Genomic DNA, 16,497 nt, shown 5'->3' on the forward strand with positions numbered 1-16,497 from the left:
TCACGGCCTTCTTGGTCTTCTTCCTGCTTTTGTGCTTGCCCGACTGTTTAATCAGGTCTTGGTGACTTGTACGGCTATCCTGTTGTAACAAAGTATGCTTTGGTTATGAACAGAACATACTACGGGGTCTTTTCATGAATGTTTGAACACCTTCTTTCTGACTCATTTCTTTGTTCTATGTAGGGCCTTGTTTCTGATGTCCAAGAGTAGTTTCCAGCCTCCTAAACTAAAAGACAAAAACAAATGGTGAGTATATACATTTTCATAGGCTATTGCTAAGATAAACATTTTTTTTATTCAAGCAAGGACCTTTTTCTTATAGGTCTGCTGCTTTCCATAACTTCGTTAAAGTGTCTCTCACAAAGAACCCAAAGAAGCGGCCCACTGCAGAGAAACTCCTACTGGTAAGAAGTGCTACTTGCTCTCTTCATATCTGGTTGACAAACTTAAAATCTTTATAGTACAGAAATGTATTCTGTTGAGGGACCTGAACCTTTCCAGAACAGTAGAAGAGAACCTGAAAAGGAGCTTCTGTTTGGTTTTGCATATCTTTTTCATTTTTAACTTGTTTTTAGGCTCTTTAAGTTAACTACATAGTAACTATGTCATCTTTTTATTTAGTAGTTTTTTGTTTATATTATAAATTCAGTATTAGTGTTTCCTGGAAGACACTACAGTAATGGCCTCTATAAGTACCTGTTCCTGCTCTGTAGTCTTGGAAACACATAATTTTTGCAGATATTTTCTATTTGCTATTATAAAATCAGTGAGTAGTCTCTTTGAGATGTGGTAATAGTCCTGCGTAGTGGTCATAGTAATGCTAAAAAAACAAGCCTTCTCAAGTGCTACTTTTAATAACTATGTCTCTATTCCTGCTTATTTTGCCAGCATGTATTTGTGGCTCAGACTGGGTTAACAAGGAGGCTTGCAGTTGATCTCCTTGATAAGATGAACAACCCAGACAACCACCAAAATTACGGTGAAGTGGACGATGATGACCTTGAGGTAATGTGGATTCTGTCTCGTACACACCTCAGTTTAGGAAAAATGTGGGTTGGTATTAGAAAATTGAGAAAAGAAGTGTGACTTTGATCACACCATGCCCACAGTGAAACATGGTATTGGCAGCATCATACTGTGGGATGCTTTTTATAAGCAGGGAGAGAGAATTATTTAAAACAAAACGCATTGATGTGTGAGAATGGAACAGTCAAAGGCCACCATCTACATCCATATACAGGTCCTTCTCAAAATATTAGCATATTGTGATAAAGTTCATTATTTTCCATAATGTCATGATGAAAATGTAACATTCATATATTTTAGATTCATTGCACACTAACTGAAATATTTCAGGTCTTTTATTGTCTTAATACGGATGATTTTGGCATACAGCTCATGAAAACCCAAAATTCCTATCTCACAAAATTAGCATATTTCATCTGACCAATAAAAGAAAAGTGTTTTTAATACAAAAAACGTCAACCTTCAAATAATCATGTACAGTTATGCACTCAATACTTGGTCGGGAATCCTTTTGCAGAAATGACTGCTTCAATGCGGCGTGGCATGGAGGCAATCAGCCTGTGGCACTGCTGAGGTCTTATGGAGGCCCAGGATGCTTCGATAGCGGCCTTTAGCTCATCCAGAGTGTTGGGTCTTGAGTCTCTCAACGTTCTCTTCACAATATCCCACAGATTCTCTATGGGGTTCAGGCCAGGAGAGTTGGCAGGCCAATTGAGCACAGTGATACCATGGTCAGTAAACCATTTACCAGTGGTTTTGGCACTGTGAGCAGGTGCCAGGTCATGCTGAAAAATGAAATCTTCATCTCCATAAAGCTTTTCATCAGATGGAAGCATGAAGTGCTCCAAAATCTCCTGATAGCTAGCTGCATTGACCCTGCCCTTGATAAAACACAGTGGACCAACACCAGCAGCTGACACAGCACCCCAGACCATCACTGACTGTGGGTACTTGACACTGGACTTCTGGCATTTTGGCAGTTCCTTCTCCCCAGTCTTCCTCCAGACTCTGGCACCTTGATTTCTGAATGACATGCAGAATTTGCTTTCATCTGAAAAAAGTACTTTGGACCACTGAGCAACAGTCCAGTGCTGCTTCTCTGTAGCCCAGGTCAGGCGTTCTGCTGCTGTTTCTGGTTCAAAAGTGGCTTGACCTGGGGAATGCGGCACCTGTAGCCCATTTCCTGCACACGCCTGTGCACGGTGACTCTGGATGTTTCTACTCCAGACTCAGTCCACTGCTTCCGCAGGTCCCCCAAGGTCTGGAATTGGCCCTTCTCCACAATCTTCCTCAGGGTCCGGTCATCTCTTCTCGTTGTGCAGCGTTTTCTGCCACACTTTTTCCTTCCCACAGACTTCCCACTGAGGTGCCTTGATACAGCACTCTGGGAACAGCCTATTCGTTCAGAAATGTCTTTCTGTGTCTTACCCTCTTGCTTGAGGGTGTCAATAGTGGCCTTCTGGACAGCAGTCAGGTCGGCAGTCTTACCCATGATTGGGGTTTTGAGTGATGAACCAGGCTGGGAGTTTTAAAGGCCTCAGGAATCTTTTGCAGGTGTTTAGAGTTAACTCGTTGATTCAGATGATTAGGTTCATAGCTCGTTTAGAGACCCTTTTAATGATATGCTAATTCTGTGAGATAGGAATTTTGGGTTTTCATGAGCTGTATGACAAAATCATCCATATTAAGACAATAAAAGACCTGAAATATTTCAGTTAGTGTGCAATGAATCTAAAATATATGAATGTTAAATTTTCATCATGACATTATGGAAAATAATGAACTTTATCACAATATGCTAATATTATGAGAAGGACCTGTAAGAATCCATGGCAAGACTTGAACATTAATGTTCAGACAGTCTCTGTCCAATTTGTCTGAGTTTGAGCTGTAAATCAAAAGTATTCAATCATCTTAGCTGTGTAGATGTGCAAACCTGGAAGAGACAGACCGCAAATGATATGCAGCTGTAACTCCAGCAACATGTGGTCATTTGTGGCTGTAACCTGGCACAATGTGAACAGGTTAAAGGAGTATTGATGCTTTTACAAGGCATGTTAGATGACAAAATGTGATTGCTTCAGTTGTGATAAATGTTTGCATATACAGTATCTCACAATAGTAGTACACCCTTCACATTTTTGTAAACATTTTCTTAGATCTGATTTGACAAGAGTGAAGATATGAAACTTGTAACACTAACGAGTCACATGACACCAGGGAGGGAAAATGGCTAATTGGGCACAGTTCGAACATTTTCACTTAGGGGTGTACTCACTTTGGTTGCCAAAAGACATTAATGGTTGTGTGTTGAGTTATTTTGAGGGGACAGCAAATTTCCACTGTTATACAAGCTGCACACTGACTACTTTACATTGTTTCAAAGTGTCATATCTTCAGTGTTGTCCCAGGAAAAGATATGATAAAATATCTGCAAAAACGTGAGGGGTGTACTCTCTTTTGTGGGATACAGTTAATCATAGTTTTAGGTGGTGTGTATTCTGGGCTCTCTTGTTTATATTATATATAAAAACACACCCCTGTCAAACTCACATGAAAACAGACATGACAAAAAGTCAGAGACCTGCAACAGGCTCTCAGTGGTAAATGTAAATATATTAAGAGGGATTTTATTTTGTCAAGTATCTTCGCAATAAAAGATGATTCCTAAAATTCTCTCTGCGTTTTTTCATGCACTCCTAAAACCTCCCAGCCCCCCATCTTATTGAATCACTCCACTGACATTATTATTATTATTCCAACTGGAGTCTACATCACAGCTTTGTGGCAGCCAAAGAGGTGGTACCAGCTCCATTTAAGAGACCATTGTGCTTTTCTCACCCTGACAGCAGCGGTACTGTCTTAGCCACGGCAAGTGAAAAAACTACCAAAGGCTATTGACTGCAAGCAATGGAGCTTGTAACAAACAAACAGCCTCTGGGATGCATATTAATGTCATGACGCACAAGAAAAGCAGCTCTCAGCAGTGTATGACGTGCAAAATTTCCAAATTTGTTCTTGAGATCATTTCAGAAGATAATGTCCCAAGTGATTAAAAATAGTACTGTTGCAGTATTGCACCCTTCAGCAGTGATGATTTTGAAGATGCTTGTTTCTTTAATATCTCTCTTGTAATGTTTTCTAGCCTCTCTCTGTAGTCCGACACACCATCCGTTCCATCAACAAACACCCCAAAGTTGAGAGGACTCGCTCAGAGATCGACTGTAAGTTCACACAAAGCAAAATGAACACCCTGTGTCGTGTCTGTGACATCACCAGTTATTGTGTTAGTCAGCAGTGCCTGGCATGTTTCCAGACCACTGTTTCTGCTAGTGTTTATATAATAATAGTCTGGCAGAGAAGAGAAGCTAGATGTAGTAGTACATCGTGCATTATTGTAACTTGTGTTGTTTTAAAGTACTAATTAGCAGTCCCTCATCCTTTACTAAAAGGATGTGGTAGAGCTTGTCTGAAGGGTCACAAAGGATTCCAGGGAAATTTAGTTTCAGATATCTAAAATGAAGGCAGGTGATCCAGTTTAATAGTGGCATTTTAATGTTTTCACACCCTTCAGGGAAGCTGGATTGTTGTGCTGTGGTAGATAAGGCAGAACACTGTGTTGTGTCAGGAGGTTGCATCCATTAATCATGTCATGGTGGTGATGGAGAGATATGTTTGTCATATTTATTTGTTAGCATACATACTTCTCCACCTCTTGTTACTTATTTGTGCCGTGATCATTTGTACTAGATCTACGTCCTGTTTTTTGTTTTTTTTTATCTCAATGTCTCACTATTATCTGACCTTCCCTCCTACATGAAGCAAACAATGGAACAGGCCTCAAACGTCCAATCTCAAGTCCTAGTGACTCTGAGGGACACAGGGGGGATGCAGGTTAGTGGCAGTGTAGTATAACTGTGTTTTACTTCCCCAGCTCATTTCCAAGACTTCCTGAGATATTGTTGCAACAAAATGACATACCAGAGCTTAGGGTAGACATTCAGATGACACTGAGATGAGGTTGCTGCATGGAGTATTTACTTGATGATGCAACTGTGTGACGTCTTCATTCCTGTCAGACTGACTGAACTACCAGATATTTAGAGATGACGAGTAAGGCACTTATAAAGAACTTTTAGTTTTACTCACATGTCAAAACCTGATCCCTCTGCTGTACTTTTCAGCTGTATCTTGGCTGGGTATCGCCTCACTTTCGTGTTTTTAAAAAAGCCTGCAGCACTTCCACCTGATTAGCATACTTTAAAGAGGAAGAAAATAGGAAAATCTGTGGCCTGGAAGGTTTAATACAAAGTTTCTTTATTAACGAGAAGCTGATTATGTTGGCGCATGTATTGGCAGCTATTGCAGACTTTTTTTGTTCTCCACCCAAGATTACGTTGCATTGATTCTGGACGCTAAACAAGCATCTCCTACTGGATTAGATGGTGGATGCAATGTGACCCAGAACCCAAACTAAGAGGATTTGTTTCAACATTTATTAGTTTTTTTTTTTGTTTCAAAATTTTCAATATGAACAGATTATCTTTGTGTCGGGTGTAAATCTTTAATGACCAATTTGTTTTTAGACCCCAGAGTAAACATTCGCTTCACAGAGCTGCACCATGAATCAAAAGAAGTAGTAGTAATGTATGTTGATTTATGATTTGTTTTGCTCAGAATATGCTCTGTAACGTCTCATCAGCTGGTAATAATGCACCAGAGAGTTATTGGGAGAATTAAAGTGTTGAGTGCTGATGCCCTCTAGTGTTTAAAGGTGTGTGCAAGAAAAGATAACTGAAGATGATGTGTTTCATTCACAGTTGACAAGGTCCAGTTTCAGGCGCCTCTGCTCCCAAAAGCAACTGAAGCCCATTCTGAAATGGTAATAATTATGGTTTATTAGTTAAAGCCACTATTTTTTTGTGGTCGATTTTTTTTTTTTTTTTTTTGTATGTAGTAGTGTGTACTCTATGCATACATAAAATTAAGCTCAAAGTTATTCGTACCCCTGACAGTTCCACTTTATTCTCATTTGGTCAAGAAGATTTGACCCGACACAGGCTCCTCTTAAAAAATTATATAATGTTTAACAGGGAACATTTTGGGGAAAAATGTTTTTTTTACTATATATAGATAATGTCAGCAATTATTTATAACGTTGTCTTTGTTGGCAACACAGCTATCAAACTCTTAGTATCCCTGAACAGCTTTTTACATGTTTCCACTGTTATTTGAAAGATCTTTGGGGTGAGTTCAAAGTCTTCAAAGCTGGAAATCACCCTGATCTTTACCTCATTTCACATTTTCTCTATTAGATTAATATCAGGACTCTGGCTGGACTTCTCCAAAATGTTAATATTACTTCTGGTCAGAAGAAACACGTTGGTGAAATTGTACGATTTTTTTTTTTTTATATCTAAATCTGCCAGGGGTGTGAATAGTTTTGGCATTAACTGTATGTATTAAAAAAGGCAAAGCATTGAAGTTCTTTTCTAATGCATGACTGCCTCTCCACAGGATGTGAATAAAGATAATGACTTTCCTTCCCAATGGAGCCCTTTTGCAGATGGAGGAATAAAAACCAGGTACGCTATGGAAACTGTTGTCATGGGTACCGCTCCTATTTACCTTGTGTGTCACTCACTACCTGGATCTTATTTTATGATGCATCTATTGAGACTAGTTCACATAAATAGATCAAACGCATGATTGATTTCTTGCTGTATTTGTTCGCTACTAATATGCTGAGATGTTCTGAGGTTTTTAGTCCTAATAATAGTCTCCCTCTCACACTAACCTGCTTAGTCACACGGCCTAACCTTTGGTAGAAAAAGAGCTCACTCTCCCTGGGGTGGGTTCAACATGCTGTGTTTTAAGCTCCTTGTTTCACTTTTCCACCTACTTTGACTTTTGTTTTTCCCTCCACTTTTCTCCGCTCTGTTTTGGCGGTCTGCCTCACCTTTGTTGTCCTTCGAAGGAGCCTTCTCAAAAGCGTTGAGGATGAATTGTTCCAACGGTAACACTAACACTATGTGCGCTGTAGAACCTCACACCAGCCACTTCCTGCTTTTCTCTGTCTTTTTCCCTTTTGCATTGACCTTAAACAATCAACTGCCATGACTTTCATCTTTTTAGCATGTGTGGTGTGATAATAGATAGTGTGATGCAGTGTTCTGTGTTTACTTAGAAGTTTCAGAAAACACTATCATCCAGGGTTACAGTGTCTTGTAAAAGTCCTCATGCTCTTAAAGTTTTTTTTACATCACACTCACAAACCTAAATCTATATTTCTTGGGGTTTTATGTCAAAGGAGTAACACAAAGTGTTAGATTAATTAGGAAGTCACAGGAAACTTTAACTTTTTTCTCTTTTTTTACGAATAAAATCTGAAAAGTGTTTCATGCATTTGTATTCAGTCCCCGAGTCAACATTTAGAGGTCATTTGGGGTATATCTTTATCAGCTTTGCGCATCTGCACACTGACATTTTTTACCCATTCTTCTTATCAAAACACCTCATAGTCAGTTTATTGGTTTGAAAGAATAGATTTGAAAGATTTGTTGAATTTATATTTAATGAGAGCCTACAGAGTTATCTTTTCACACTGATTATTGCATTTATCATCCACAGTGGACACATCACCAGTCTAGAAGATGCCTTTGAAGATGTCGAGCTGTAAGTTATTTACATAGATTCAAATGCATGTACAGGTCCTTCTCAAAATATTAGCATATTGTGATAAAGTTCATTATTTTCCATAATGTCATGATGAAAATTTAACATTCATATATTTTAGATTCATTGCACACTAACTGAAATATTTCAGGTCTTTTATTATCTTAATACGGATGATTTTGTCATACAGCTCATGAAAACCCAAAATTCCTATCTCACAAAATTAGCATATCATTAAAAGGGTCTCTAAACGAGCTATGAACCTAATCATCTGAATCAACGAGTTAACTCTAAACACCTGCAAAAGATTCCTGAGGCCTTTAAAACTCCCAGCCTGGTTCATCACTCAAAACCCAATCATGGGTAAGACTGCCGACCTGACTGCTGTCCAGAAGGCCACTATTGACACCCTCAAGCAAGAAGGTAAGACACAGAAAGACATTTCTGAACGAATAGGCTGTTCCCAGAGTGCTGTATCAAGGCACCTCAGTGGGAAGTCTGTGGGAAGGAAAAAGTGTGGCAGAAAACGCTGCACAACGAGAAGAGGTGACCGGACCCTGAGGAAGATTGTGGAGAAGGGCCGATTCCAGACCTTGGGGGACCTGCGGAAGCAGTGGACTGAGTCTGGAGTAGAAACATCCAGAGCCACCGTGCACAGGCGTGTGCAGGAAATGGGCTACAGGTGCCGCATTCCCCAGGTCAAGCCACTTTTGAACCAGAAACAGCGGCAGAAGCGCCTGACCTGGGCTACAGAGAAGCAGCACTGGACTGTTGCTCAGTGGTCCAAAGTACTTTTTTCAGATGAAAGCAAATTCTGCATGTCATTCGGAAATCAAGGTGCCAGAGTCTGGAGGAAGACTGGGGAGAAGGAAATGCCAAAATGCCAGAAGTCCAGTGTCAAGTACCCACAGTCAGTGATGGTCTGGGGTGCCGTGTCAGCTGCTGGTGTTGGTCCACTGTGTTTTATCAAGGGCAGGGTCAATGCAGCTAGCTATCAGGAGATTTTGAAGCACTTCATGCCTCCATCTGCTGAAAAGCTTTATGGAGATGAAGATTTCATTTTTCAGCACGACCTGGCACCTGCTCACAGTGCCAAAACCACTGGTAAATGGTTTACTGACCATGGTATCACTGTGCTCAATTGGCCTGCCAACTCTCCTGACCTGAACCCCATAGAGAATCTGTGGGATATTGTGAAGAGAACGTTGAGAGACTCAAGACCCAACACTCTGGATGAGCTAAAGGCCGCTATCGAAGCATCCTGGGCCTCCATAAGACCTCAGCAGTGCCACAGGCTGATTGCCTCCATGCCACGCCGCATTGAAGCAGTCATTTGTGCCAAAGGATTCCCGACCAAGTATTGAGTGCATAACTGTACATGATTATTTGAAGGTTGACGTTTTTTGTATTAAAAACACTTTTCTTTTATTGGTCGGATGAAATATGCTAATTTTGTGAGATAGGAATTTTGGGTTTTCATGAGCTGTATGCCAAAATCATCCGTATTAAGACAATAAAAGACCTGAAATATTTCAGTTAGTGTGCAATGAATCTAAAATATATGAATGTTACATTTTCATCATGACATTATGGAAAATAATGAACTTTATCACAATATGCTAATATTTTGAGAAGGACCTGTATATATACGTGGAAAAACATTCATTTCTGCAGTGAGCATCTTTTGTCCACTTCAGGTCAACACTTAAACCAGGTGCACGTCCCCCTCTGCCCCCAAAGGTAAGTCTTGCTGTTTGACAGTATTGTTTCTGTTTCATTCTCCAGTTTGTGTTGTTAAAGTTACTCTAATGTTTAAATGTTTTTTCCCCCCTAAGCCACAAGTTAACAACCCATCAGAGGAGCTTGCACTGAACGATGAGAAGTCGCTGACCGTTCGTAGGTTCCCAAACTCAGAAAATGGACCAAGCCAGGCTGTTCGCAGACAGAGCACGCCTGAACAGGGCAACAAGGTGGAGCATTCGTCATCTGACATCCTGTCAGCTAGTGTCAGCAGCCCTGGCTTCTTATCTCATGCTTCTGATCCTGGTGAGTGAGAATATGAATATTGTTTTGTGCTGTGTTTGTTATTTTTTTGTCACTGGTTTTCTTGAATTAGTTTGTTCTCTAATTTCTTTACAAGCTCCAATTAAATGTGACCTTAAAGGTAAGGGAGACTGGTATAAATTGTTTAGATTGTAGGAATTATACTGTATTTTGGTTTGACATTTTGATCTTAATTGACAACCTCATCCTTAAATCTAATTTAACTTCTCTCTTTATATGACAGATTACGATTCAGATGGAAGTGTGAATGAAGGCAGTCTTACAGCAACACCACAGCACCGGAAGGAGAAAAAGGACTTCCCTGTGAGTTGAAAGATTTAGCTAAACAGTTCGTCGCAGCATCTGTAGTTTAATATGCCTAAAGGCTAACATGTGAAGGTTCATGTTAGTGGCCATTTATGCAGTTTATTGTGCATCCTACAGGTACATCTCAAAAAGTTAGATCATGAAAAATGTCAATTTTTTTTCGCACTCATTTTGGAAAGTGAAACTTGTTTATTATATAAATCCATTACACTGAGAGAAGTATTTCAAGCCTTTATTTCTTGTAATTGTGATGATTATGGCTTATAGATAATGAAAACCACAGAAAATTAGAATATTAGATAAAATCAATAAAAAAATTATATCTTAAACCGAACTTTAGGTATGTATGTACACACACACAGCTGTGGACGTTTGTACTCTTCTCCTGACTGATACCTTTGTGCAGTGAGGAGATGTAGATTTTTTCTAACTTCTCCAAACACTGGCTATAGCTAAAGAGTCTCCTACTAGGGCAGTTGAACATTATTTCTGGTTTATCTATAATTGATGGCAGATGTGAACTCAAAAAGACTTGAGTCCCAAAAATGAATGAACATGTTTTAACTAAATATTAGTTCCAATGTGTGTGGAAATTATCCACCGGGGTTATTTCAGCTTTTCTGTTTTATTTTTTTTTATTTTGCACTTCTTACAGATTTGTCCATTTTTCAGTTAAATTGCCACTGGTAAGATGGCAATATTTTCAGTTTTGTGTTAGAAGTGGCCTTTATTTTTGTAAGTTAACCAACAGTAAATGGGGTGGAGAAAGAGAGGAGAAGACATGCAGCAAAGGTCGCCGGGGCCGGGACTCAAATCCGCGATGACTGCGTTGAGGATCGTAGCCTCGGTATATGCGTGATGCTCTTTACTCCTAGCCACCACCACGCAGGCGGCACATTATTTTTAAAAAACAGTTGTAAAAAGATTCATAGTGCCCTCAGCTATTTACATCACAAAAAGCTTACATTTTAACAGGGGTGTGTAAACTTTTAAGAGACACCTCTTTTCCATATATTCATTGTGAACATTTGTATTTTTTATTTTTAAATGGTCATACAGGATTTGGAATCCTTGAAATGTGAGACTGGAAAAGTATGGACATGAAAACTGTTTAGGAATCCTGTTGCTAGTTGGCTTACCTTGCACTGAAAATTGCTCCTTTGTTTATTTATTTTTTTGGTTTGTTTGTCTTACCAGATCCGATTCCTCACAGTTAAAGATTTGGCTTTCAGTCCTGCTGATCGTGCTTCAAAACTGTTCACGTAGCTCTTCTAATACCTTATTAGTTGAGGCCAGAGTTAAATTACAGTTGTTATGACTTTCAGCAGTTCTGGAATCTTATTGTTGTTTTCTCTGCTCCTACTTAGAAACCTGCAATAAATGGCCTGCCACCCACTCCTAAAGTACTGGTGAGTCAATCATCTTCATTGTCCCTCACAGCCTCTGCTCATCCATGCTGGCCTGGTTTTATGGACACTGTTATTAAACTCTCATTTGAGTTGCTGCTGTACATTCTGTAGATATTTGGGGTCCACATAGCTTTCTACTTTGTGGTTCAGCTCCACTCTGGCTCATTAATTCCTCGCTGACATTCTGGCGCTTCACTGAACCAGATGCTGCCGGTTTTGAGCTGGATGGCTTTCTGTTGCAGATGGGAGCCTGTTTCTCTAAAGTGTTTGAAGGCTGTCCGTTGAAAATCAACTGCGCCACATCGTGGATTCATCCAGACACCAAAGGTAAATACTAGGCAGTAAGCACGTTCTGGTGATTGTAGGAGGGCTACGGTTAAATTGTTTTGCTGAACTAAAGTTCATCGTTCTTGTTTTAGATCAGTACCTAATCTTTGGAACAGAGGATGGCATCTATACACTAAATCTTAATGAGCTGCACGAGGCAACAATGGAGCAGGTAACTTAAGCTAAAATCCAGCTCTGCTAAATTAGTTACTGTTTGACACTGTAATGATAATTTATATTTTACCTAAACTAGTTTCTATTAAGTTGCTGTTTTTGCTTTTTCGCATTATTAGATGGCCCTGTTCAACAGCAGTGCTAATGTGATTTCCATGAGTTGGAAAATAGCACAGTGTATGATTAGGTCCTAAATGTTTCCAGATGACTCGGTTCAAAACAAGTATTTGGAAGAAGTAGCTGGAAACATGTACAAATAAATATTTTCCAAATCTGGTGATGATCCAGTACGACGAGGTATTTCTGCGTCCCTGTTCAGGGCTTTAACTTGAGCATCTTATCACATGGAACTTCACATTTATCTTTCTGTTTCCTGAAAAACATATTAATGTTGACAAGTTCAAATATTTTGCAATAAAGAAATAACTATATTTGGCAGAATTGTGTACTTGAGGTGCTAGAGGGGAAAAAACAAAACTGTTTAAAATCCTGGAAACTTCAACTAAGATTAGTCAAAATTCTTTTGCAGGGCTACTTTAAAGCCTTGCAAAAGTATTCACACCCCATTCTGTCACAGCCTCAAGCTTCAGTGTTTTCAATTTGATTTTATGTGATAGATGAAGTAGTGCCTAATTGTGAATTGGAAGGAAATAACTGAAAATCTCATCTAAGTGTATGGGCATGACTGGGCCATTCCAGCACAGGAATATGCTTTGACCTAAACCCTTCCTAACTACAAATGAGACTTCTGATGGCTTTCTTTCAACCATGGCTTTCTTCTTGCCACTGTTGCATAAAGGTCAGATTTGTGGACTGCACGTCTAGTAATTATCCAACCGAAGGATTCCTCCACCCATACTGTGGATCTCTGCAGCTCCTCCATAGGTTACCATGTGCTTCTTTGGCTGCTTCTCTGACTAAAGCTTTCTTTGCCCCGCCTGTCAGTGGGTGGGCATGTCTTGGTTGGTTTGCAGTTGTGCTATACTCTTTTTGTTTTCATATGATGAATTGAATACTGCTCTGTGAGATGTTCAAAGCTTAGAATACTGCTTTATAAGCTAACCCACACTTTTTATCTGTTAAACATTTTGTAAACAACTTATCCCAGTGTGACAATAAAGGCAATGAAGTTTATGTCAAATGTGAGAAAATGTGACGTTTTATTTTCAAAATTTACTAAGCTGTAATTTGTCTGTTCTGGTAAAGATGTATTCCTTCTCCCATCCTTTAAAGGCAGCAAAAAGCTCTGTACTTTGCTCATTGATGGTATGTTTTTGCTTTCTTTTTGTTAGCTTTTCCCACGGAAGTGTATGTGGCTGTATGTTATCAACAACAACCTGATGTCTTTGTCTGGTAAGCAAAGAACCCGTCATCCTTACTTCACTGCCCTCTGTTATAACCGGCCGCGTCTTTGTCCTGTGTTATCTGGCTGCACCTGAAGGCATCACAGTCACTCTACATCTGCAGCCCTAAAATAACAGTTTCTGCTGTTTGCTGTAAGGGTCACTATAAGAGCTGTTATCGTAGTACAGTAACACACAAGTGACACACATCCTTCCAGCCTGTTGTTTTTGGGAAGAACAAATGTTTTTTTTTGTTTACAATGTTACACTATCAGTGAAAGCAAGTCTAGCTTGTTTCTAAGATAGGTATGGTATGTTTGATGAGAAACCTTAAATCAGCTTTCATTTGAAACCAAACTGTCTGCACGTGGCTTTCCTAAGAGCCTATCGTTTGCTCGGTTTAACAGCCGAGGATGGGATTACATAGTGTTAGGTCTACTTGCGGTTTTACCTTTAGAAGTTTGCTCCTGGGTATACTTAACCTCTGTTCTCTTCTTCTATTCCCTTGGACTTTGTCCATCCTCCTATCGCCTGGCTTGATTTGATATTCTACTAACTGGCTTCATCAGAAGGTAATCATGCTTCACATCATCATCATCAACACTTCTGTTTTTTACCCCCTGTTCACTTCTAACCTTCTTGTATGTAAGGACAGCTTGGTAGGATGGCAAATATTTCCAAATGATAGTTAAAGATTTACTTCTTGACATGTTTGGGATTTGGTCCTATAAAACTTCAAAAATGCTACTCAGCTCATTCCATGAAGATAATGGAAGGATTTACTGTGTTATAGGAAGATCTTTCCAGCTGTACTCCCACAATCTGATTGGGCTGTTTGAGCAGCTGAAGAAGCCTGGCCTTGCAGCCCAGTTTCAGACGCACCGCTTCCCAGATAAAATTTTGCCGAGGTGAGATATCCAGCCCTGTGCTTGGTTCTGAATTTTCTCTTTTGTACATTGTCTGATTAGTCATCAAAGTTTTACTTTTATTAGGTTTACTGATGGAATAAATTCACATCCTAAGATTTTAATGCTTGTATGTCTCTATCTACAGATGTATTTCGATAAATTGGAATATCATTGAATTGAATTCAGTAACTTTTTCAGTAGATTATTTAGATTCCTTACATACAGTCAGTTAAGTGATACTTTCTGTTAACTTTGGTGATCATGGCTTGCATCTAATAAAAACTCAAAATTCAGTTTCTCAGAAAATTTGAAAGCATTAGACCGATAAAGAATTATTTTTAATGTATGAACTACTGACAGACATGTCCATGTACTGTAGAGTGTATGCATCCATGACTTGGTTGTAGCAATTACTGCATCAATGCAGCGTGGCATGGAGGTGATTCGCCTGTGGATCTCATCTTGCTCTTAACAGTACTCCATAGCTTCTCTGTGGGGTTTGGGTCAGATGAGTCTGCTGTCGAGTCAGGCACAGTGATACTATGGACGTTAAAGAAGGTATTTGGCAGTGTCGGTAGGTGCAAAGTCCTGCTAAAAAATGGAATCAGCATCTCCATACGGCTTGTCAGCATGATGTGCTCTGACATTTTTGGTAGATGGTTGTGCTGACTTTGGACGTGATTTAGAAAACAACAAAAACTGGACTAACACCAAGAGATGACATGGCTCCCCAACACCTCACACTGGACCTCAAAGAACTTTGATTCTGTCCCTCTTTACCCTACCTACAAACTCTGGGACATTGCTTTCCAAATGAAATGCAAACAATATTTTCATCTGGAAAATGAGCTTTGGACCACTGAGCAACAGTGCCCTTGCTTTTCTTTTTATCCCAGGTAAGACGCTTGTGATGTTGACCCTGAGTCAGTATGACTTAACTAAAGGAATGTGACAGTTGTAGCCCAGGCCCTGGATATGTCTTTGTGAGGTGACACTTAAACACCACCTCCAGCTGCTGTCAATACCTCGTGAGTCTTCCCCCAAACTCTTCAAGGGGCTTGGCTTCAAAATCCTCTCAATGGTGCAGTTATCCCTGTTGCTTGTGCACGGTTTTTTGCCACACTTTTTTCTTCTGCTCAACTTTTCTTTAATATGCCTGGATGCAGTGCTCTGAACTAGCAGGTTCTTTAGTTCTGACCTGTTGTGTTTTGTCTTTCTTGTGGGGGTGTCAACAGCTGCATATCCATTGACCATCAAATTGCACAAATTATAATTATGAAAATAAATTCGACTTCGAAATTTCGAGAAAAAAAATCTCCTGTTTTTTGCACTAGGATGAAGTGTTTTTGTTTTTTTTGGCTGTACTGAAATTGGTGTATTTCGCAAAACTGCAATGGGCATCTCACGAGTCACGTGAGCAACACCTGGATATCACCACAGGCAAAAAGACGACAGGAAGTAGAAGGAGGATAATGTTATTGCGTGAACAAACTTCATGTATGATTTTATTAGCATGTCTTATTTAACCCTTGTATGGTTCACTTTTGGGACCCTCTGGTATCCCGAGGGTCAAATTGACATGGGACATATTTGGGGCTTTAAAAACAATTCAAATATAACATTTTACTTGATAAACCATTAACATATATTGCCCTTATCTCAATTTCAAACAATTGAGACAACATATAAGTTTAATGATTGAAATTAGTCTCTACTAGAACACAATTAACAATGGAAATGTGACTACTCTTTTTGTCATAATGTTATAGTTGATGTTAAAAATCCACTATACTCAAGACTCGGGTGTAATAAATCATGTTTATCTTGGAATAAAAAGGTGAGACAATTTTTTCATTAACATTAGTTTGAATGCAAACTCTCAATACATCAACTGGAGCTTCAACAATCAATCACTTTTATATTATGAAATGCAAATGAACAACTGAGGCATAGTTCTTGCAACAGGGAGTGGTGCTTGGAAAATAAGACAGACATGCCTCTTTACAAAACACATGCATCACAAACTTTGGCAGTATGTGTGTACCACAAATGTACTTTTCGGCCTGTGGTTTGTGTCCTTTGATGGTCCACACACCTTCTTTTTGCCACTGGCTGCAACCTACAATACCATGAAGAGTATTAGTTCAGGATTAATTTGATCTATTTCTGAAATCACACACACCCCAGAGGCCCACCACACTGCAACAGGAGACTTGCTTCAGAAACATGACGTTGTGGTCGTGTGAGACGTGCAGGTGGGACAGC

General features: G+C 39.5%; 1 protein-coding gene across 10 annotated transcripts in view; it reads left to right on the plus strand.

Annotated features, from left to right (window-relative positions):
* The window catches only part of map4k5 (mitogen-activated protein kinase kinase kinase kinase 5), a 43,480-nt gene that overhangs the window by 18,050 nt on the left and 8,933 nt on the right, over positions 1 to 16,497 (plus strand). For 3 of the 10 annotated variants that reach the window (XR_007035069.1, XM_047345160.1, XM_047345161.1), the window contains exons 11-29: positions 184 to 246; positions 323 to 404; positions 889 to 1,005; positions 4,172 to 4,250; positions 4,849 to 4,920; positions 5,847 to 5,908; positions 6,544 to 6,611; positions 7,004 to 7,042; positions 7,657 to 7,701; positions 9,399 to 9,441; positions 9,537 to 9,747; positions 9,842 to 9,865; positions 9,989 to 10,068; positions 11,439 to 11,480; positions 11,723 to 11,807; positions 11,900 to 11,979; positions 13,274 to 13,334; positions 13,894 to 13,896; positions 14,118 to 14,232. Coding sequence is in view for 9 of the 10 variants with exons in the window: in XM_047345160.1 (XP_047201116.1) it covers positions 184 to 246; positions 323 to 404; positions 889 to 1,005; positions 4,172 to 4,250; positions 4,849 to 4,920; positions 5,847 to 5,908; positions 6,544 to 6,611; positions 7,004 to 7,042; positions 7,657 to 7,701; positions 9,399 to 9,441; positions 9,537 to 9,747; positions 9,842 to 9,865; positions 9,989 to 10,068; positions 11,439 to 11,480; positions 11,723 to 11,807; positions 11,900 to 11,979; positions 13,274 to 13,334; positions 13,894 to 13,896; positions 14,118 to 14,232 (1,371 nt within the window). In the remaining variant the exon portion in view is untranslated. The remainder of the gene's footprint in view (positions 1 to 183; positions 247 to 322; positions 405 to 888; positions 1,006 to 4,171; positions 4,251 to 4,848; positions 4,921 to 5,846; positions 5,909 to 6,543; positions 6,612 to 7,003; positions 7,043 to 7,656; positions 7,702 to 9,398; positions 9,442 to 9,536; positions 9,748 to 9,841; positions 9,866 to 9,988; positions 10,069 to 11,438; positions 11,481 to 11,722; positions 11,808 to 11,899; positions 11,980 to 13,273; positions 13,335 to 13,893; positions 13,897 to 14,117; positions 14,233 to 16,497) is intronic. The other 7 variants (XM_047345162.1, XM_047345163.1, XM_047345165.1 and 4 more) reach the window with 7 other exon arrangements.

The sequence above is a fragment of the Girardinichthys multiradiatus genome, chromosome 19, assembly GCF_021462225.1.
Source record: "Girardinichthys multiradiatus isolate DD_20200921_A chromosome 19, DD_fGirMul_XY1, whole genome shotgun sequence".
Taxonomy (NCBI): Eukaryota; Metazoa; Chordata; class Actinopteri; order Cyprinodontiformes; family Goodeidae; genus Girardinichthys; species Girardinichthys multiradiatus.